At 34.1% G+C, this 20,293-nt stretch overlaps 3 protein-coding genes across 3 annotated transcripts; 2 read left to right on the plus strand and 1 right to left on the minus strand.

Moving 5' to 3' along the window:
- The first annotated feature begins 4,361 nt into the window (after positions 1-4,361).
- Positions 4,362-7,232, plus strand: LOC114240955 (GATA zinc finger domain-containing protein 1). Its single transcript, XM_028171651.2, has 3 exons — positions 4,362-5,984; positions 6,222-6,408; positions 6,944-7,232. The coding sequence occupies exons 1-3, from the start codon at positions 5,595-5,597 to the stop codon at positions 7,108-7,110; spliced, it is 744 nt and encodes a 247-aa protein (XP_028027452.2). The 5' UTR covers positions 4,362-5,594; the 3' UTR covers positions 7,111-7,232.
- Positions 7,233-7,302: 70 nt separating this feature from the next.
- Positions 7,303-10,251, plus strand: LOC114240923 (U6 snRNA-associated Sm-like protein LSm6). Its single transcript, XM_028171605.2, has 2 exons — positions 7,303-9,007; positions 10,050-10,251. The coding sequence occupies exons 1-2, from the start codon at positions 8,917-8,919 to the stop codon at positions 10,196-10,198; spliced, it is 240 nt and encodes a 79-aa protein (XP_028027406.1). The 5' UTR covers positions 7,303-8,916; the 3' UTR covers positions 10,199-10,251.
- A 2,798-nt stretch (positions 10,252-13,049) lies between these two features.
- On the minus strand, positions 13,050-17,331 carry LOC114240950 (uncharacterized). Its single transcript, XM_028171645.2, has 3 exons — positions 16,994-17,331; positions 16,374-16,453; positions 13,050-13,764 (listed from the first exon to the last, which is right to left on the minus strand). Exons 1-3 carry the CDS (start codon positions 17,021-17,023, stop codon positions 13,647-13,649), a joined length of 228 nt encoding a protein of 75 aa, XP_028027446.1. The 5' UTR covers positions 17,024-17,331; the 3' UTR covers positions 13,050-13,646.
- Between the last annotated feature and the right edge of the window lie 2,962 nt (positions 17,332-20,293).

The raw sequence follows: 20,293 nt of genomic DNA on the forward strand, positions 1-20,293 counted from the left end.
ATACGGCAGCTGTATCACGTATTTCGCAGACAATTAGCAGAAGACAAATATTGTGCAAATATTGCTGTCAACTGTCCATTTCGTATTACGGACTTACAACAAAAAAGCAGATCGCGAACCATCACTAGTGCTGCCTCTGCAGAGCGATTTGTGAAACTTTAGTGCATTCTTTTCCATACAACTAACAACAACTGGCTTAAAGTCGGTATTACGGATGCTTTTGTCTGCCACACAACAGCAGATATTTAGCAATTTCGTTTGTCAAATTTGCGACACCTTTTGTATCTGGTGCTGAATTGTTGCTAACTATCTGCAAGTGTAAAATTTGTGAAATTAAATTAATTAACTTGATTTAGGTAAGTGTAATTGGTTTAGATCTTTATTTGTGTTTGTGTTTTCCATAGAATTGACATTAAATACCACGCTGGGCAATTTAAGTACATTACTAATGTTGAGGTTATAAAGTTTATTTTTTACAAATTAATATTTCTTCTAGGTATGTACTATGGACAAAGCTCAAATAATAAATGGGGCTTTGGAGTCTAAGGAAATTAGGTCGGATACATACGAATCAGTGCGTTTGCGACGCTATCTTCGTGATCAAGCCTGACGCCTTAATCTATTCATACCAGAAACCTGTGGGAATGAGCTTTTTGCATTTTGAGTTAAACTTCAAGTAAATCCAATGCCATTAGGGAAGTGGCTATGGCATTAAACAATCTTCCAGTTTTATTGAAACATTTAAAGTTTCTGCAAACAGTACAATGGGTCACAAGTTATTATAAATGGGTAAGTTAAATAATTATCTTATAGTATAGAGCACAAGAGTTCTACTGATTTTACAATTTCCACGAGTCAATCATATAGATCAGTTATATTCTTGAAGCTTTATAACTATAGCTATATTTTGCTATATATAGCTATATTTTAAACAGAGTTCTAAGAAATGTCAAGTCCTGGTGAAACTGGAAAGGCCTTCAGGCCACCATTAATCTTTCCTACATATTTTTTTTTTAATTCAAATTTTGTCTTATTTTTATAGTACATAGATATTTGAACAATAATAATTTTGTGATTGAAAACATAATATAATAGTAAATAAATTTCTTTTCATTATAGGTTTTACAATAAATTTGGCTTTTCTGGGGTTTCGGGGTGTATAGATGGCACTCATTTGCACTTATCAGATCTTCTGTATATGAAGAAAGGTTTTAGAACCGCAAGCATTATCATTTCAAGAATGTGCAAATAGTAAGTATTTTGCTGAAGCCTATCATTCACAATAACAAACATTTGATAGTACTTATCTAAAGAATTACATTTTTCAGATCTGTGATAGTGATCTTAACATTTTAAGTATTGATGCAACATTTCATGATACATTTGTCTGACTTAACACAACTGAATATGCCTATGCAGGACCTGCACCATAATAGTGAAAAAGTTTGGTTTTTAGGCAAGTAAAACATCATGAGCTCTGTCTCAGTAACCTGACTACAAATTAATACTCAATCTAAAAGTATATTTAAAACTGGGAAGGCCGTTAATATATAGTACTATAGTAATGTTTATTGTCATACCAGGAACACTGTTGACCATTGTGAGTATTGAAAGCCAGTTGGAGATGCTTGTTGGTACATAGAGTACTGCATTATGATCATCATATGATGGCCAATACCATAATTGTTAGCTTGTATTGCATAACATGGCAAACACACATGGGTGTCCAGTGCCCCAACTCTCTGACGAAGATGCTGAAATTGATGTTTCTTATCAAATTCATAACATTGTATTTTTTGGGAGAGAAGAGGAAACACAGCACTTAGCACCATGTCAACATTCAAGGGTGGTTCAATTGGATTGTGGAGAACAGACATTAAATTTAGTCCAACCTCTGTATTCTAGTAATTTTATGTAGATATTTTTAAAACTGCTGTTCTTAATTATGTGAACTGAGAGGGCAAGAATAGCCTAATTATTTCTGCCTATAATTTTTTAATTGTGCTTAGTGGAAATATACATATTTCCTTAACATTTTTGTGTTTATAGTAAAGGATGGATTCATAACTATTTGAAAGCAAAATTGTGAGGTTGTTTTATTAAGACAATGTTTTAATCTGTCATGCTCAATTTGTTCTGTATCATTTTATCTTTATATTAACCCCGTTTGTATGTTGTGTTGTTATATATATTATTGTATATACTGCTGTTTTAAATAATAGAATAGAATGAATAACAAATCGACTAGTAATTCATAATTCTTCTAGATTTTGTTGGATACTTACATGAATATTACTTACAAAATGAAAAACATAATTCATCATTTAGACAAAATGTGGATCAACCACCACTGATTTTAGTTTATTGTGATAATAATAATAATATAAATATAAATATTTACTAACAATCACGCCACGTTAACTGGTCCTGTGATAAGTTCGTAAAGAACTTGTGTTACAGGTACCAGATAACGGAAATAAATGTAGGATTTTTATTATACACATACATATATTTAATATACATCCATAACCCTGGAAAATACATTTATATTTATCATACAAATATCTTCCCTTGGCGGGATTCGAACCCGCGACCCCCTTGTGTAGCGACCATGTCACTTAACACTACACCAGACGGCCGTTAGATAAGTTTGATAATAATTTTTTTTGTGTAATTTTGTTTTATTTGAATAATAATTCTTAAATTAGGAAATCGTAGTTTGTTTGTAATACATGTCCAACTTCTTGCCGCATGAAATTGAAGCCACAATTGAAATATAATATCGACTGCCGATAACTTCAAAGAAACATAACTGAACTTGGGGCCGAGGTAAGTAGGATGATAGCAAGGTGATAGCTCTATAACCCTATAGACTAGAAGCAGAACATGCCAAATACTGTGAATACAAAATATACAATGAAGCTAAATACTGGTATTCTACTGGTGGTAGGACCACTTGTGAGTCCGCACGAGTAGGGACCACCACTCCGCCTATTTCTACCGTGAAGCAGTAATGCGTTTCGTTTTGAAGGGTAGAGCAGCCGTTGTAACTATACTGAGACCTTAGAACTTATATCTCAAGGTGGGTGGCGCATTTACGTTGTGTTGTAGCCATCTGGCTATGGGTTCTAGTAACCACTTAACATCAGGTGGGCTGTAAGCTCGTCCACCCATCTTAGCAATAAAAAAATAAATAGTTATTTTGAAATGCTAAGTTGAGAGTAGTTTTATTAGCGTAAAATATACTCATTAGTGTCGTAAATTTTACTGTAGTACCAGCCTAAAGTAAAACATATATTTGGATTTGTTTGACTGTTGTAACAAGCGCTATTTCGTTTTTATGGTAATATAAACTATTACGGACTCAGCTAAAATTAAAACAAAATTGAACTTATTATTTTAAACAAGGTTTTTGCCGATGTTGGTCAATTCCTTGAATTTTTTTATATATCTCAGCTGGAAGATGCGCGGCCTCTGCCTGCGTACGAGCAGCCTCTGCTTAAATGAAAGCTGCATGAGCCAGTGGTTCGCCTTAGTTTCCATTATCTCCTCTTTCTACAACTACAGCTCACGATGTGTCTACTCTTGTTTGTTGTCCGCTATAGTCTAGATAATATAATGATTGATTAACATTCTTACTGCAGTGAGTGAGTGCAAAGAGTACCTGGTTATTGAATACAAATAACTTACTAAATATCGGCCTGATATTTGCAATGAAGCTACTCTTAAGATGGCTTCGTCGACGAAAAACTGGGCTAATTATAAAAATAAATATTTATTTATTGTCTTAAAATATTAGATTCATTTGTTTAAAAATAATATAGAACATTAAGTTAATGTCTGACATGCAGTTTCCTATTCACGTCATATTGCCCATGACCTGGGTGAACATTATTTTGAATAGTCTGCACAGCTTTTATTTCCCTTCAAGCTGTGAAAGAGTGCACTATATTTCTGGTATTCAAATCAAAGCCTACTCTTGCCAAGTCAAACAAATCCACTATCTATTACTTGATAAAGAATAGCAGCATCTCGCCTAGAATATCATCGACTGGTTGTTCTAGCGTTGTCGGCCTCATGTCGGCGTGAGATGGATCTGTTGTACACGTTATTATTGATAAAACCATAAAACTAAATCATTTATTCTAGAATTTACTATTTAATTTGAAATCGTCGTGGCCTAAGCGGTGTAGTAGAGACGACCGACTTTCTAATAAAGATGCGACTGAACCAGTGTTAGAATCCCGCAGGCAGATATCAATAAATCCAATGAAACACGTATTTGACATAAAAACATGGAAGACTTCCATGATTAAGGATTCATTCATCTTTTATTTAAAATCAAATTAGCAAATATTCTTTAAGAAATCGTTGGTGGTAGGACGTTTGATTAACCCGCAAGACCACCATTCCGCCCATTTCTACCGCGAAGCAGTAATGCGTTGCAATTTGAAGAATGGGGCAGCCGTTTTGGTATACAGTTGAAACTCAGACCTCGTTTCTAAAGGTGGGGGCGGCATTCACGTTGTGAGGTCTATACCACTTAACACTAGATGGGTTGTGAGCTTATGTACTTACTTAATTGATAATGAAATTAATAAATTAGGCTATAATTTTGATCCATTCTTTTTTAAAATAGGTTCGTAACGTAAACAACTATCTGTTTACAAATTATCAAACGATTACAAAAAAAAAATGTTATCAGTGTTTGACACGACACAATTACATTTTTATAGCTATTATTCAAAATAAAGCAAAAATTATTATTAGATCACTTATTTTTAGTAACGCTTCATCGAAAAGAACAGAATTAGCAGCTCTCACTTGGCGTTTCAAACGTGAATTCCACTTAAACATTTTGAAATGTTTATATGTAACGCGCTTTTATAAATTCATTTGCCGGTTTGTTCAGCAAAAAAAAAAAGTAATGTGGCTTTTTAGTGCCAATTATTGCTACCCGATTGCGACTGGCGCTAGTTGTATGACAGAAAACTGCAGTAAGCGGTAAGCGAACAATCGCGGTACGTGATACGAAATAATTTGACGTTTTGCGATCGGTCGCGACGCGTCTGCACAACATCTGCAAAATTGTGGCTGTCGCAAATTTTTACGTGATCAGGGGGCGGGCCTAATACGTCTACAATATAGCCGTCTGTAAAATACCACGGAGTGATATTTTAACTTACTGAGCGGTCATATTTAGTAATTAGGACAAATAGTCAACTTAAAATATGAATTTCATTTTACTTTTATTTCCATTTTCCCATTGTTATGAATTAAAATAACCACATAATATTAAATATGATTGGAAGCACTATGATTTAAAAGTGTTTTGGTTTATGTTCGCGACTTTAAAAAAAGCGGGTAAAAAACGCCCAATGATCTTTATTTTGTGAAGACATCATGCGTCTATCGATAAAAACTTTAGAATCAGCGGAGCAACAGAACGATGACTTAAGCGAGTGTCAACTGTCAGCTATGTTTTGATGAACATTGAACAGAGTGAACAGACTTTGTTTTGGTTTTGGATTTGAACGCGACGATTTGTTTATTTTAGAATATTTATCTATTTAAATTGAAAAAATACAAACATAATGCCAAAACCGATTTGCAGTCAATGCGGAACCAACGATTCTATGTTATGGCGAAGCGCAGAAAACGGACAAATCTGTAATGATTGCCACTTTTCAACGGTGACATCGAAGGAATCAAAATTGGACAGCAGTATTAAAACTGATTGTGAAGACATTAAGGAAGATAAAGATAATGGTAAAAATGAGGAGTCTACGCCGGCTAAAGCTACCGGCAAGGGCACTAGGAAAAGCACTAGATCAACGAGATACAAACCTAAAACACCTGCTCCACCGCCACTGAAGCAGCCGGCGCCGCGGGGCAGAGGACGCAGGAGTCTATTCAAAAGACAGCCATTGAAAGCACCAACAGCTACAGCGACTGTTGTTACAAGTGATTCAGTATTTTATCAGGTCTGTTCAATTATTTAATCCAATTAAAATCTGTAGTTAGACATACAACAGCTGTAGAAATATACCTTTTTTTAATTTTTCAATAATCTTGAGGCCATATCGCATACTAATTATAGTTTAAAAACTGATTAGAGATTAATTTAATTTAAAAAACCCTAACTTATTATTCAAAGTAAACATAAAAACTTGAAAAATTACCTCGGTTCTGCTTTGAATAGTCTGTGGTAATTATTTCAGGGTATGTACATGCAAGTTGGTGATATCGTTTCGATGATTGACATCGATGGTGGTACATACTATGCCCAGATCAGAGGCTTCCTAACTGATGAGTACTGTGAGAAGAGTGCAGCTGTTACCTGGTTATTACCTACAAAAGCGAGCCCACCTCCAGAGAAATGTTTTGATCCTGCTACATATATCATTGGTATGAGCTTTTAATAATAGCTTAATTAGAAATACAGATATTTGCTCTGAGTTGCGAGAGGCAGAAGTAGGCGATTAAAGATTTTATCCAATATCTAATAATATGTCTAAGGCATTTTGTGTGAATTTTTTCATTTTGTTCATTTAGTATTTCTTTAGATTTTCCACTTGTAATAATGGTGACTCATTAAATGTGTATTCGGTCAAAGCGCAAGAATAGCACAAAACGAAATGTTGCTGGAAGTGGTATTTCTAAAAAGCTGCCTAAAGTCTCATTAACTTCCATTTTCTTCTTCCATCGTTCGATTTCATATCGATTATATATAGTGTAATTTCATCCCAATAGATTACAATATGAAATAAACCAACTTAATTAAATTCTGCTTAATTTTTATTTTATTTTGTAAATATGATTTTTACTAATTCGACACTGGCAACAATAGCATCACGAAAACTCAACTGCCATATAGCAAAAAAAAAGAATAGTGTATATAAAAAATGTGACAGTTAAGGTTAATATTGCTGTAAATTTTCAGGCCCTGAAGAAGAGCTGCCTCGGAAACTGGAATACATGGAATTTGTGATGCATGCTCCATCTGATTACTACAAAGCGAGCAACAGTCCATACCCACTGACTGACAATGAACTGAATAATTATACTGGTTTTGTATGGACTTCGATGGAGGCTAAAGAGAGAACGTAGACTTTATTTAAGCAAAGTGAACATTTTGTTACAAAAAAATACTGTTTATGTTTAGTTTTATTACCCCATATAATAGTAGTTAACATTTATTTAAATTTAGAGCACAATTTGAGTTTCGATATCATTCACAGCTATCAATCATTCAATAACACACATCATTCAGTTTAATCATACAAACCAACCAACATTTTTTTTCCTCCAGAAAATTTGGTATAAGTATTCATAGTAGTAACTATGCTGTTTCCCTAGATCACTGATATTTTTTTTTCCTATCTTTCAATGCCCTTGAAGAAGTGTAGCGTATGGAAGCCCAGTTATTTTCAGTTAACCCTTTTTTTGGGTATTGCATTTTTACCCTACCAAGAAGTTGTTCAAACTTTTAAAAAAGGATAATAGTAAGTCTGTTGGCGCAACAACTTGTGTCTATGGTGGATGCAAAAACTTCCATCCATACCTCTTGTAGCTTAAAGACGGTGATTGTGCCATATGAGGTTGAGCGTTGTCATATAGGTGAAGTGTGGACAAGCGATTAAGAAGGGCCGGCTGGAGATACAAGAGCTTCTTCATCATTGTATACTGTTCCTCACCATACACATCTGTAGTAATGATGCTATTTGGTAGGAAGCTGTGATGAATTATACCAGAACAAAGCCACTAAACAGTGAACATGACATATTTAGAGGTAGATTTTCATTTGAGGCATTGCCTTTGTACTGAACCTCTAGTCCATGTAATGTCCGAGTGCAATAATTATTCTAGCGCTCTCTAGTAAGCGTGCAGTCTAAGTTGGACTAGGAACAAATCTAACTGATTCATTAAGAATGCAGAGGCCGGTGCACCCTAAAACCGCAGCGCGCATCTGCAACTCACACACACCTCGCACCATAGGTAAAGTCGCCTCTAGTTCTGAATCAGGGTGTGCTTGCAACCCGCTTGATGACCGCTTATGATTATAAACAATAATCTATTTTTCATCGCAAATGACCAGCTAGATGTGACCGCTTATGATTATAAACAACATAATTCATCGTAGATGACAATATGCTTCAAGATACCCTAATGGAGTCGCGGTGACGATCGTTCAGTTCGTGTGGGGGTGCCACATATCAAGTTTTGCCCACCAACTTGACCCAAATGAACTAATATTATTCTGATCCTAACGTTGAAAGCTGCAAAATGTTTTAAATCAAAACTTCTGTGCTGAACCGTACAGGCCAATCGTGCGTTCTTTTGTAGTGTTATTTCCGTACATACACATTATTTCTTAAATACCAAACTTAATATGAGCCGTTTTGCGGCATGGCCACGGCGACGGAGCTCTCCATATTCACTCTTCTATTGACTTCTATCGTGCACATATTGATGTAAGATACATATATTACAAATGTAGTGAAAACAAAACACTAATCAACAAACAAATAACTGGATTTGAAAATAGAATGTCAAACTTCTCGGCATCCTCCAAAAAGTCCACTGAAAAAGTCTCAGTAAATGACCACCATTTTACTGAGATTATTTTTCATCTCGTAACATCTCATTTCAATTCATTACATTTCATTTCATGCCATGTCTCATAGTAATCAACTTCATTTCATTTCATAATATTAATACAATTTTTCATTTTAAAAAAATTCACTATAATTAAAATAAGACGACCTAAAGGTATTAGTTACCAAGTCATAAAAACCTTTAAAAAAAGATCAAAAGTAATCAAAACACCCGCTTTGACCAACTTGAAAATTTTTAAGTTACATTTAATGTATTTCGTGTCTTCAATTTCATCAGAATATTAAATAAACACAAAAAATGAGTCGTAAGGAAGCTTTGTCCTCGTTTATACAGCAGATTCACGGTCGCCCAGTTGTCGTTAAATTAAACAGCGGCGTTGACTATAGAGGTTTGTTTTCCTTTTAAATTTTATTTATTAAGTTAGCAATAACAATCACTTCGTCTTTTAAGAACCACCAAGCTCTAAAATACAATTTAAAAAAAAAAAAGATATCATCTCTTTAGTTTTATGAAGATTTAAAATTCCATTTGTTGGTTATGTTATGCGAATTATTTTAATTTGCGATTGAGCTCTAATTACTGTGCGTAAATTAATGAAATTCAAACATTAAAAAATTTATATAGGCTTGGTTTGAAAAATTCAAGTACATTTTAAGGTTAATGTTAATCATACTTGATTTTTCCTAACTCAATTAAAATTGCTGTCTTAAGTGGAAATAAAAGATTCTCAGTAAACGTGGCTAAAAATTGATGACTGTTTTAATTGATATAATACACAATAAGTCATAAGTATTTATTTTCCATAACTAATTAGTTATTATTTTAATGTTACATTTCCTTAACTTACCTTAATTTCATTTTGTTTGTCAGATATACTGCACTGTAACAACACTGAAAATAACACAACAGTAACTTATGTACACATCTCTAGTCCTGTCTGAGGCTATGGTTGGGATACTGTTGGAAGTATCAACCATAAATTAAAAATCAGACTCCAGACATCTAGCTTTTGTGTATTGTATCCTAAAGCTGTCCAACAGTATCCTCAATGTGACATATCTATACTAATACATAAATCTACAGTGGTTTTTAGGGATGTTCCGTTACAACTACTGAACCATGCATCCAATTGATTTGAAACTTGGTATTCATGTAGAAAATATATGTACTTAATGGATAGGCTAATATTTATATGAGTGTTGGACGCCCTACACCAGTGCCGGAGGCTTTAATGCTGAGAATCTTTGTGGGGTTGAGAAATAATTTTAATTTTAAATGCCCAGCGAACGGGTACAGCTAGTTGGGTATAATACTTCAATAAAGTTCTTACATATCTTTAAAAATTAATTATCATAAAAACTACATGAATTAACAATATTATTAGGTTTGAATATTGTAGCAAGTAAAACACATAAAACTTTTACTTCTAGGTGTTCTAGCATGCCTTGATGGATACATGAATATAGCCTTGGAACAGACCGAAGAATATGTAAACGGACAGCTGAAAAATAAATATGGCGATGCATTCATACGTGGGAATAATGTTCTGTATATAAGTACACAGAGGCGAAGAATTTAGTTTAGAAAATACATGTTAGATTTTAAGAAATAAAAATTAAGTTTCTTTTGTAACATTTTTTATTATCTGCTTAATTAAATCCTTACATATAAAACCTCCCAATTTACCAAATAATGTTCAGATACGCAAATCTAACATTAAACTTAAGAGCTTAACACATAAAAGTATAAGCATGTAATTTTTTTTTACATAATTCTACAGTGTTGATGTTTATGTAAAGTATTTTTTGGAAGTTTCAATTATTATACTACAATTACTGAAAATTTAAGAGATGATATACAATATACATTAAAAAAAATATTCTTCACTTTGGTCCTGGTCTGGTACCAACCATGAAACCAATATCTGAATATAAAACCACAGATTATATCTACTGAGAACAAATGAATACTTGAGTCGTCTATTATCAAAAGTGGCAATCTGTGCATTTGGACAAAAAATATGTTATTGATATGTCAATACAGATTGATTTGAATGTAATCGTCTCCTTCAAAGAATACGGTTCAAAACCTGCATTAAATAAAGTATTAACTTAATCTCTTATTTATCTAAGATGTCGTTCAGAAGAGTTTTGTGACTGCCAATGGAATACAAAGTCAATAATTCGTTTTTCTGATTTACCAATAATTGTCCAAAAGTCACATTGCCGGCTTTGATAATAGTCGACTCACTTATTCAATTATGTGCTCCTCTATAAGTGTAATAAACTGAAACTGGTTCTTGAATCTGAAAAAGAAATCCTCAATAAGAAACTGCAATAACGTAAGAAAAATATATATGAATAATGCTCTACATAATCAAGACGTACAAGTTCATAAATGTAAAAAAAAGCTTTGTCTATGAATAAATCACGGCAGTTAACATTATATTTTAACGAAATTACGAGCATATGGCCCTCCTGATGGTGAGTGTTTACCGTCGCTAATGCACAATAGAAAGTTCAGGGGCACAGCAAAGTAGCTGCCTACCGCTGATGACTTCAAATTGGCAGGATGACAGGCATTCTGAGAACACTGGATGGGCATTCAAGAGCCAAATGGCATTTGACAAAAACATAAATTGAAACTTATTGAGTATAAACAGTGGTTCCAAGAATAAAGTTGCTCCCCTAGCTGGTGGTACACAATGTAAACAATAATTCCTCACAAAACAGCGGATATCTTGTACATAAGAATATTTTTCCATTACAAAGTGCTATGTAACGTATTGACTATTATTAATTAACCGAGGATGGATCCTAATCATTTTTATATGCAAATTGCAGTTAAGTACCGTAGATTAAACGTAAAAAAGAAATAAATATAAAATTTAAACAAAATGAAATAAAAAAATACCTACCCCATTTTGCATGAAGTTGTTAATTCCTTTGCCGTTACCTAAATTAGCAATCAATTTTTCACCTCTATAACCATTGACATATTTATATTCATCTATCACTTTTTTGTCCAAATTTGGTTCGAATTTTGCATTTACGCGGTAATTTAAAATAGTAGCGTCGTACAATGGCGCCCAAAAACTAGAGTAGCCATTCACGTAATTAAAAGAGATTAAGATAATAAAACCATGGAGAATAAAACACAGATTATGTAAAACAAATGTTTTCAACATTTTGAACGTTTAAATTCTAAAGGGGAGTTTCATATATTGAAGTATTTTGTTTGCATGCACTGTTTGCTTTGACTTGTTTATACAAGAATAGTGGGTAACTTTGTAGTAGATCAACTTAATTAGGTACTAAATCGACATTTTTTTGCGAACGTAGACAGGCAGATGAACCCAAGGCCCTATTAGATTCCAAATAATTATTGGATCCTCTCCCAGATATTCGTAGTTGCCGTCGCCTATCTGTTATATTTCACGCATTTCCTAATCGATTCTGATGGAATTCGGTATGAATATAGTTTATACCGTATGAAATAAAGTAGACTATCTTTTGTCTCCATACTTAGCACGGACCTTTGCCAAATCGATTTAAAGCGCACTCCATCCAGGCGATACTGAGAGTTATTTAATTTTACCATCCCTCAGACTGCAGTATCTTCAATAGGGCAGTAAGACATGGACAGTATCTCAGAACAGTGAAGAGTGCTTTGGCAGAAAAACTAGAATATTCATATATGTGTAAGAGCTGACCGCTGGCAATACACCGACACTGCAGAGACACACTCAGTCTGTAGAACGAACTCTCCTCTACGATGCTTCTTATGATGTTTACTCAGTGATGAGGTTGTGCCCTTAGCATTGCTGATCTCCATAAGCCATGGTAACCAGTGATCTCAGTGGGGCGTATCCTCTCGTCTGCCTAGAAAGGCCATAAAATAAACTTTTTTCGCAACATATTCAATTTCTAACTCATTTAATTAATTATCACTTAGCACTTGATTCGCTTAAAGTCATTTATACTATGTCTCGCCTACGATATTAGATAACAAACAAACAATATTTACCTATAATGACCGTTCAAGGTTCCTAATTTACAACCTTCCGTTGTGCTAATGTTATGATCATTATTTTTACTAGTAATGAATTAAAAAAAACAAACAGGTCTGGCGAGACTTCAACAATGTCTGCTGGGATATACTTTGTTTAAAAAAAATCACTTTCATCGCATTTAAGCGGTTTAATTTCAAAATAAAGAAATGAAAATGAGTGATACTGAATATATTACTAATGTTATGAATATCGATAAGCCAATTGCAAAACTTAAAAAAAGACGAAAAGCAACAGGGACGCTTTCTGTCTTGTTGGAAACAGATTTAACAGCAGTTTCTTGTATGTACCAATTGAGTTTTGTTACTACGTTGTTACCCTAGAAGAATTTTCATTTATTGAAATAAAACATTGCTGTAGATAACTTTTCATTTTTTTTATTAAAATATAAACAATTCAACATGATACAACTGATGAAAGTACCTACCGTCCCACTTACTAACTGCTTATGATAATAACTACATACTTAATGATAATAATATATTTATCAAAAATAATAGATATTTACATAATAAAAATATTGTCTATTGCAATTGGATATATTGTAGAATGAATTGTCAAATATACAATTAACGATTTTGTTTTTCTTATAAACAAACATACGACTCATGATGGTGACGCTCACGGACATCAGCAAGACAGGGATAAAGTCAAGCCACTGTCTATCGCTATGGAGTCTTCTCAGACCTCGTTTGAAGAAGGGATGTCATACCGCTCAAGAAAAAGCATGGCTCATTCCAAAGCCGAATGGTACGCAGCAAAAAGGATGTCTGGAAACTCACTGTAGATGATCTCAGTGGTTCTATTCCTATTGTAAAATTAAAACTAATAAACTTTCTTCTGCATGAACCTTATTAAAACTACATATTCGGAACGAACTATGCAAATAATATGCTTTATTATGTTTAATTACAGACTCCCAGTTTGTAACCTTTCGTATCCTATTATATCTGAAGAGTTAATGTATGCCTTCAAGGGGCGAATAGGATTTGTATTGGTACAATTCTGGTCCTCCATATCCGTACAGCAATTTTCCTTTGCCGTTTTCGTCGTAATAAGGATAGCGGTAGTTAGGCCTGAAATAAAAAAAAAACAAAATGGCGAAATTTTCTTTTCCCGCGTTAACGAGTCGTAACGTCGACTTAATTTAATTTAATGTAATTTTGAAACGATATATAATATACTATAAAAAATAAATTTTATCTTCTTCAGTTCCCGAGTTCAGCCTTAAAGTTCCATAGTTCCGTAATATAAATTAAATTTATCGACTTCCGAATACTGGTGGTAGGACCTTTTGTGAGTCCACAAGGTGAGGGTAGGTACCGCTGCCCTACCTATTTCCGCCGTGAACCAGTAATGCGTTTCGGTTTAAGGGGTGGAGCAGCCGTTGTAACTATACTGAGATCATAGAACTTATATCTCAAGGTGGGTGGCGCATTTACGTTGTAGATGTCCATGGGCTCCAGTAACCACTTAACACCAGGTGGGCTGTGAGCTCGTCCACCCACCTAAGCAATAAAAAAAAACAAAAAATAATAAATTGTCTATGGATAATGTACTAGTGTTTTTTTTATTGCCTAAACGGGTGAACGAAGTCTCGGTCTTCCTGTGCGATTCCCTTCTTCTGCCGCTAGGGGCGCTGTTCCAACTCCATACAAATGTGATTTAATATGGACGCGATGGAGAAGTTGAAAAACTCGCACTAAACATACTGGTGTTACCGAACCAATAGACACTAATAAAGTAAATGTCGCCACCCACCTTGAGACATGAGTCCTAAGTCTTAATGCTATAAAAGTACAATGGCTCCCGCGTGTCTTTAGTACTTAGACAATACCCATCTTGTATGTGATCCCCGTACTTATTTACCCATTACTACCACAAACCAATCATTTGTTCTAAAGGAGAAACCCCATTTTGGGCCTAAGCGTTACACGAATGGGATATGTACCAAAAAATTCGTCTATTTTGCTTGATTAACCTATTGAAATCTTAGCTTCATTGACAATGGCCAAGTGTAGAAAATAAGTTGAATTCAATTTTTTGTTTTAAACAATCTTTGTAAACATCTGCAACACTTATTTCAATATACGTAACTAGCTCCACAAACGCGCGGATTAGAATTAGAGCATCCATAAAATAGGATCGATTTAGTGGAAATCGAGTGTAAAAAATAATGAATACTCTTTTGCTTTAGGATAAATGACTGTTTTTATAGGTATTTTAATCAATGTAAATAGAGTATGGCCATCGAATCGTGACACAACTACTTACAATGGCGGTAATTAAAAATATCTACAACTGACAACATCAAATATAGCATGAAAGGGTAGTTTTGCATTTTTATATTAATGTGACTATGCCATAGAAAAACACAAATGTATCAAATCGTGTTATTTTATCTTTAATGTTGCCAACTGAAGATATTTTGGATTGCTGCTATTTAGTTGTTCCATGATTCGCTGGCCAGAATATAAACTTAATCTCATTGAATAACGTAACGTAAAGCACCAAAATCTACTAACAAAAATCATTAAAAGAAATAAATAACTGTGCCATTTAGTTATGACACGAAATCATGTCGGCAACTGCGGCAATTCAAAATATTTTCAACTGGCAATCTTAAATATAACATGAAAAAGTCGATTTGGTACTTTGAGTTTTTCTATGGTGTAGTTATATTAATAATTTTACTGGTGGTAGGATCTCTTGTGAGTCCGCGCCTCCCGCCCGCCTATTTTTGCCGTAAAGCAGTAATGCGTTTCGGTTTGAAGGGCGGGGCAGCCGTTGTAACTATACTGAGACCTTAGAACTTATATCTCAAGGTGGGTGGCGCATTTATGTCGTAGATGTCTATGAGCTCTAGTAACCACTTAACATCAGGTGAGCTGTGAGCTCGTCGATGGGTATCTAACCTATTAAAAATAAAAATAAAAAAGGCATGAAATAAAATTAAATGAAATGTGATGAGATAATATGGGAGCACGTAATGATTTATATTTTATAAAAAAAAGTTATCATATAAATATAGTATTTCATATAAAAAAGTTTTCATAAAAATTAAAATAAGACTGACCTAAAGGTCTTAGTTACCGGGTCATAAAATCCCATAAAAAAATCATTTCGTGCGCAGCGCGTTTCGCATTACGTTGTTTTTAATTTTTGGCTTTCGTTCGTTTTCGTAAACAACCTAACGCGCGATTTCTCGTAACAGGTTCCATTTTTATTTTAAAGCAACCTGTTGCTGCAACAGGTTTCATAAAAAATTACTCATCTTTAGTAGGAAACAGCCTCAAAAGTATCGTTTTTATTAAAATATCTCGAACAATAAACATAACCTAAAATGTAAACATTGTCTGATTTTACCAATTTGGCCATTGCTGGGAGACCTGAAAATTGGGCTCATGAAACCTTCTTAGCTATTGTAACTTATGCCCAAATTCTAGCACTGTAACGCCAGGCCCAAGTTTGTATGGATTTCGGGTTTGTCCTTTTAGTGCAATTTAGTGCAAAAATCCATACAGAGCCATCTATTAATAAACTAATATACTAAAAAGTTGATTGATGAAAAAGTATTGATATTTTGTTACATTCACAATTCGTTGTGAAATACGAATTTTTCGATACATACACAGTTATATAGAAACTATGGTTACATTTTCTAAATTAAATTTTTTATGATTACCTTTCAAAATATTGGAAATTCGGCGCCCTTGGTTGTGGTATCGTAGACTCTACAGTGATCAGAGAAACGATCAAAATGAGCTGGAATATAAACACAATCCATTAAATTTTTTATTATACTTCACATTTAGAATATACCTAATTAAAATCCATTGTAGAATTCAGACCTTATAGAATTATTTTACTGCCATCTATTGACGTGTAGCATTAAATAACTTATTCTAGCAGATTATGACATTATGAAACTCTCTATAAGCATTAATTTTTTAGTGACTGACTCTAAAATAACGCAATTTTCAAATAATATTTTTAATTGTAAATCTTTAAATTTCCGTATAATAATAATGTGTATCTCTACTTCAATCGATCTAATCGAATATCTATCGAAATAATTCGATTTCGATCTATCGAAATAAATTGATACATCCCTTTTATATCCCTCGAACACGACATACATAAAAATTTGAAAAACATTAAAATAACACAATAAATTATTGTTTAAATTAAAGTTTATACACACGAGTTAGACAATTAAGATCGTGGCAACGTAAATAAAAGCATCATTGACCTACTATAAAAACAGTTAAAACCTTAATTGAAGAAAAAGCTGTAAATACTAACCATTGCAAAGAAACATTTCACAAACTCCATCTTTAATTTGATTTGATTTTCCTTTAAATCTGGGTTATTTTCGTAGCAACCGATAGTGTTGTGTGTACGTGCGTTATACACGTTGATTATTACAAAACTGAGCCCGTAGTGGTGGTAATACCAGTAAGTGAAAGCTTGTATTGAATCTTAATGACCGCTCGCTTGTGACCCAGTCGAAGAGACTCGGAAATAGTTCGTGACAAGTTAGTCTATTTTGAAATGGCGGCTCTTAGTTTTAAAGATAGACGTTATCATTTCTAATAAAAGCGTTTTGAGTTACAACATAAAGAAAAATGTTTTTATTACGCGCACGTAGAAGAGAAAAAAAGTGGTTAATGTAATGAAGTTTAAATGTATACCTACTCATTAAAGGTTTCAAATTTTTAAAGCACTTTTTTTATATCGGACTTATTCTTTTTTTTTAATTGATCATTAGGGTTGACGACCTCACAGCCCATCTGGTGTTAAGAGGTTACTGGAGCCCATAGACATCTACAACGTAAATGCGCCACCCACCTTGAGGCAGAAATAGGCAGGGCGGTGGTACCTACCCGCGTGGACTCATAAGAGGTCCTACCACTAGTAATTACCACCAGTATTCGGAAGTCGATAAATTTAATTTATATTATGGAACTATGGAACTTTACTGCTGACCGACAACTTGGATTACTAGACTACTGACAGTTGTCTGAACTACGTAAAACGGTGAATTACATCATAAATTCGACAATAAACAAATGAATCATTAAGTAATAGCATACTTGCGAGCGTCTTCAATAGAGCCATTTATTTCTTGCGACAATTAATTTACAATAACGGTTGTTAATTAAAATAACTTAAAGTAAGCACATAATTACTAAAAAAATACGTGAAGAACTCAGTCAGAGACGAATTATTGTTTAGATTTTTTTCCTACCTATGCTGATAGCCTTGAGAGGCTATTTCAGTTTCGCGTTGACGTGTAGGTGAGCTCACGGGGCTTAAACCGGGAGTGTTGCTAACACTGACCCTAGCAAGAGCAGTGCTTCGCAGAATCTGCCACTGGATCGGAAACGCGACCCACTGAGAAGATCCGGCGAGAAACTCAGTGGGCTGTGTCTATGGGTTAATTTACTCGACGAGCCCTTCATCGCAAGCGACGGGTTCGGCGAGTACGGTGACCTGGGCTTAGATTGGCAATTTACGTCAGCTTGAAGAGCATTTGTGTGTATCTGTATCTAGATAGAAGTAGTCAGGACCCTCAGACATGAAGGGCACTACAGCAGCAGATTATGTTTGTACTTAGAACTTATTAAATTCAAACTATTGCCGTAGATAAAGATAAGCTAGTCCACGCAAGATACGCTAGTCCACTTATATGTATGTAGAACAGAGATCACAGCGCATAAAATAAAACTATTCCACTGTCCCAAAATATTATGTTATTATTATAATTAAAAATTATCTGACATAATTTTTCCGCCATAATTATCGCCATCTTCCCCCTCTCGAATAAGTCTATCATTATTTTTCCCTTTCTAACCGCTTCCTCTCACTCACACCTTAACGCGCCGTTTCACTCTTTCCTACGTTCCGTTCTTACAATGAAGTAGGAAACATATGGAAATGAAACATCAACCAAAATTTCGTGCCACTGTGACGTCATCTGGCCACAAAACATGGCGGCTTTAGTGCTGTACAAAAGATTTCAATGTTATCAGGTTTTATCGATAAACGTTCTTGGCTCATTTTATTTTAAATATTGTTGAGTATTATTTATTTGTAGAATTTATACTTTAATGGGAAGTAAGTAGGTATATTGTTATGTGCAAATATGATATGATTTAGATGGGTGAAATCTAAGACAAGTTCGTCCTTCGAATTTGCCAAGTAAACGATATGATGATTTTTAAAAGTTGCTACACTGATTTTATAAAGTTGTCGTTTGTCGCAAAACATAAAGATATGGCGTAGTTCAAAGCCATCAGCCCATTACTAGCATGCTAAATGTTATCGTATTTTGAGTACGTGTTTTTCTTAGACTATAACAATCTATTTTAATTGTTTTGCTGACTCTAAAGTCCGTAACATACTACCGCAGCGCACCCCAAGGAAGGTGCGCTGCACCATTTGAATCACTTTCGCTTGAGAGTGATTCAAATTTTAAACTTATCAAGGGACCGCGTGAAAAAAAAACACCTACAGAACATTTATTCATTAATTACAAACGTCATTCCTTGTGACTTCCTCTCTAAAATCACTTAATTATTAAATATTTAACAAATTTACAATAGTGTTTTACTCACTGCGGAATAAAACTATTTTATTTAAATGGTTCCGAAGAGATTTTGTCGGTAGCCTTTTTCCCGAAATATCTAAACAGAATGTCTAAATATGTTTTGATGACATATTTTAAAGTGGTATTTATGATTAGTGTCATGACCAATAGATTCCGACCGAAAAATGGATTTTTCGGATGAGGGCTCCATAATGAATTTAAATACATATAGATAATAGTTTTAGGGTATCGACTTTCTTGAAATCCTATAAAATACGTTTTAATTATTATTTTTGTATGTTTTAAGCATGATAAATTATGAAATTTTATATAATCAATCATATTAAATCGATATCAAAGTCAATAAATAATGTACAACCCAAAACAGACGGCCGAACTGACGTGACAATGACATTTGGCGCGCTAAACATGGCGGATTTTCGGCCTCATTAGACGGAGACGGAGATATTTACGTATATTCATGTTTCATTTTATGTACGCACTGAAATACTGTTATATTGTTTTCCTGCGAGTTAAAGTGCTGAGTAAGAACGAGATAGATATATGTTTATGTATGTGCCTTCAAAATGGGTGCTATTTATATAAGCAATTGTACGTATAGAACAATATGTCGTGTCCCTACTATATAGGTCTATGCGTTCTTACCAATTCTACATGTATGTCACAGCGTAAAAACCGCAACCCTGCTTGAGACGTGACATTCGCGACTTAAATAAAACTATGGAGGGTAGAGGTAAGAAGAACCGTCTCATATGGGAGAAGCTTGAAACTGTCCCACTTTCAGCACTACATAACAGTTCAAAAATCTTCCCGAATTGCGCTAGCAGATGCACAGGGCATGATATGAATTGAGCAGTTGTTAACTGATTGAAGTATACTGAGTTAGGAAATTTAATCTATTTAATGACTAGAGTAGTTAGTGACAGTGTAACATACAAGACCTCACATGTTTACGTAGTCCAAACTAATTTCATCAATATAACCTAAAATTA

This window comes from Bombyx mandarina, chromosome 28, assembly GCF_030267445.1.
Source record: "Bombyx mandarina strain Sakado chromosome 28, ASM3026744v2".
NCBI lineage: Eukaryota > Metazoa > Arthropoda > Insecta > Lepidoptera > Bombycidae > Bombyx > Bombyx mandarina.

Bases quoted from the DNA above. Each gene is read 5' to 3' on its own strand.
- LOC114240955 (XM_028171651.2), top strand. From the start codon at position 5,595: ATGCCAAAACCGATTTGCAGTCAATGCGGAACCAACGATTCTATGTTA. The intron at 5,985-6,221 runs GTCTGTTCAATT...TAATTATTTCAG, and splicing joins GTGATTCAGTATTTTATCAG to GGTATGTACATGCAAGTTGG. The intron at 6,409-6,943 runs GTATGAGCTTTT...GTAAATTTTCAG, and splicing joins TCCTGCTACATATATCATTG to GCCCTGAAGAAGAGCTGCCT.
- LOC114240923 (XM_028171605.2), top strand. From the start codon at position 8,917: ATGAGTCGTAAGGAAGCTTTGTCCTCGTTTATACAGCAGATTCACGGT. The intron at 9,008-10,049 runs GTTTGTTTTCCT...TTTTACTTCTAG, and splicing joins CAGCGGCGTTGACTATAGAG to GTGTTCTAGCATGCCTTGAT.
- LOC114240950 (XM_028171645.2), bottom strand. From the start codon at position 17,023: ATGGAGTTTGTGAAATGTTTCTTTGCAATG. The intron at 16,454-16,993 runs GTTAGTATTTAC...TTTATATTCCAG, and splicing joins TGAAATGTTTCTTTGCAATG to CTCATTTTGATCGTTTCTCT. The intron at 13,765-16,373 runs GTAATCATAAAA...TTTTTATTTCAG, and splicing joins AATTTCCAATATTTTGAAAG to GCCTAACTACCGCTATCCTT.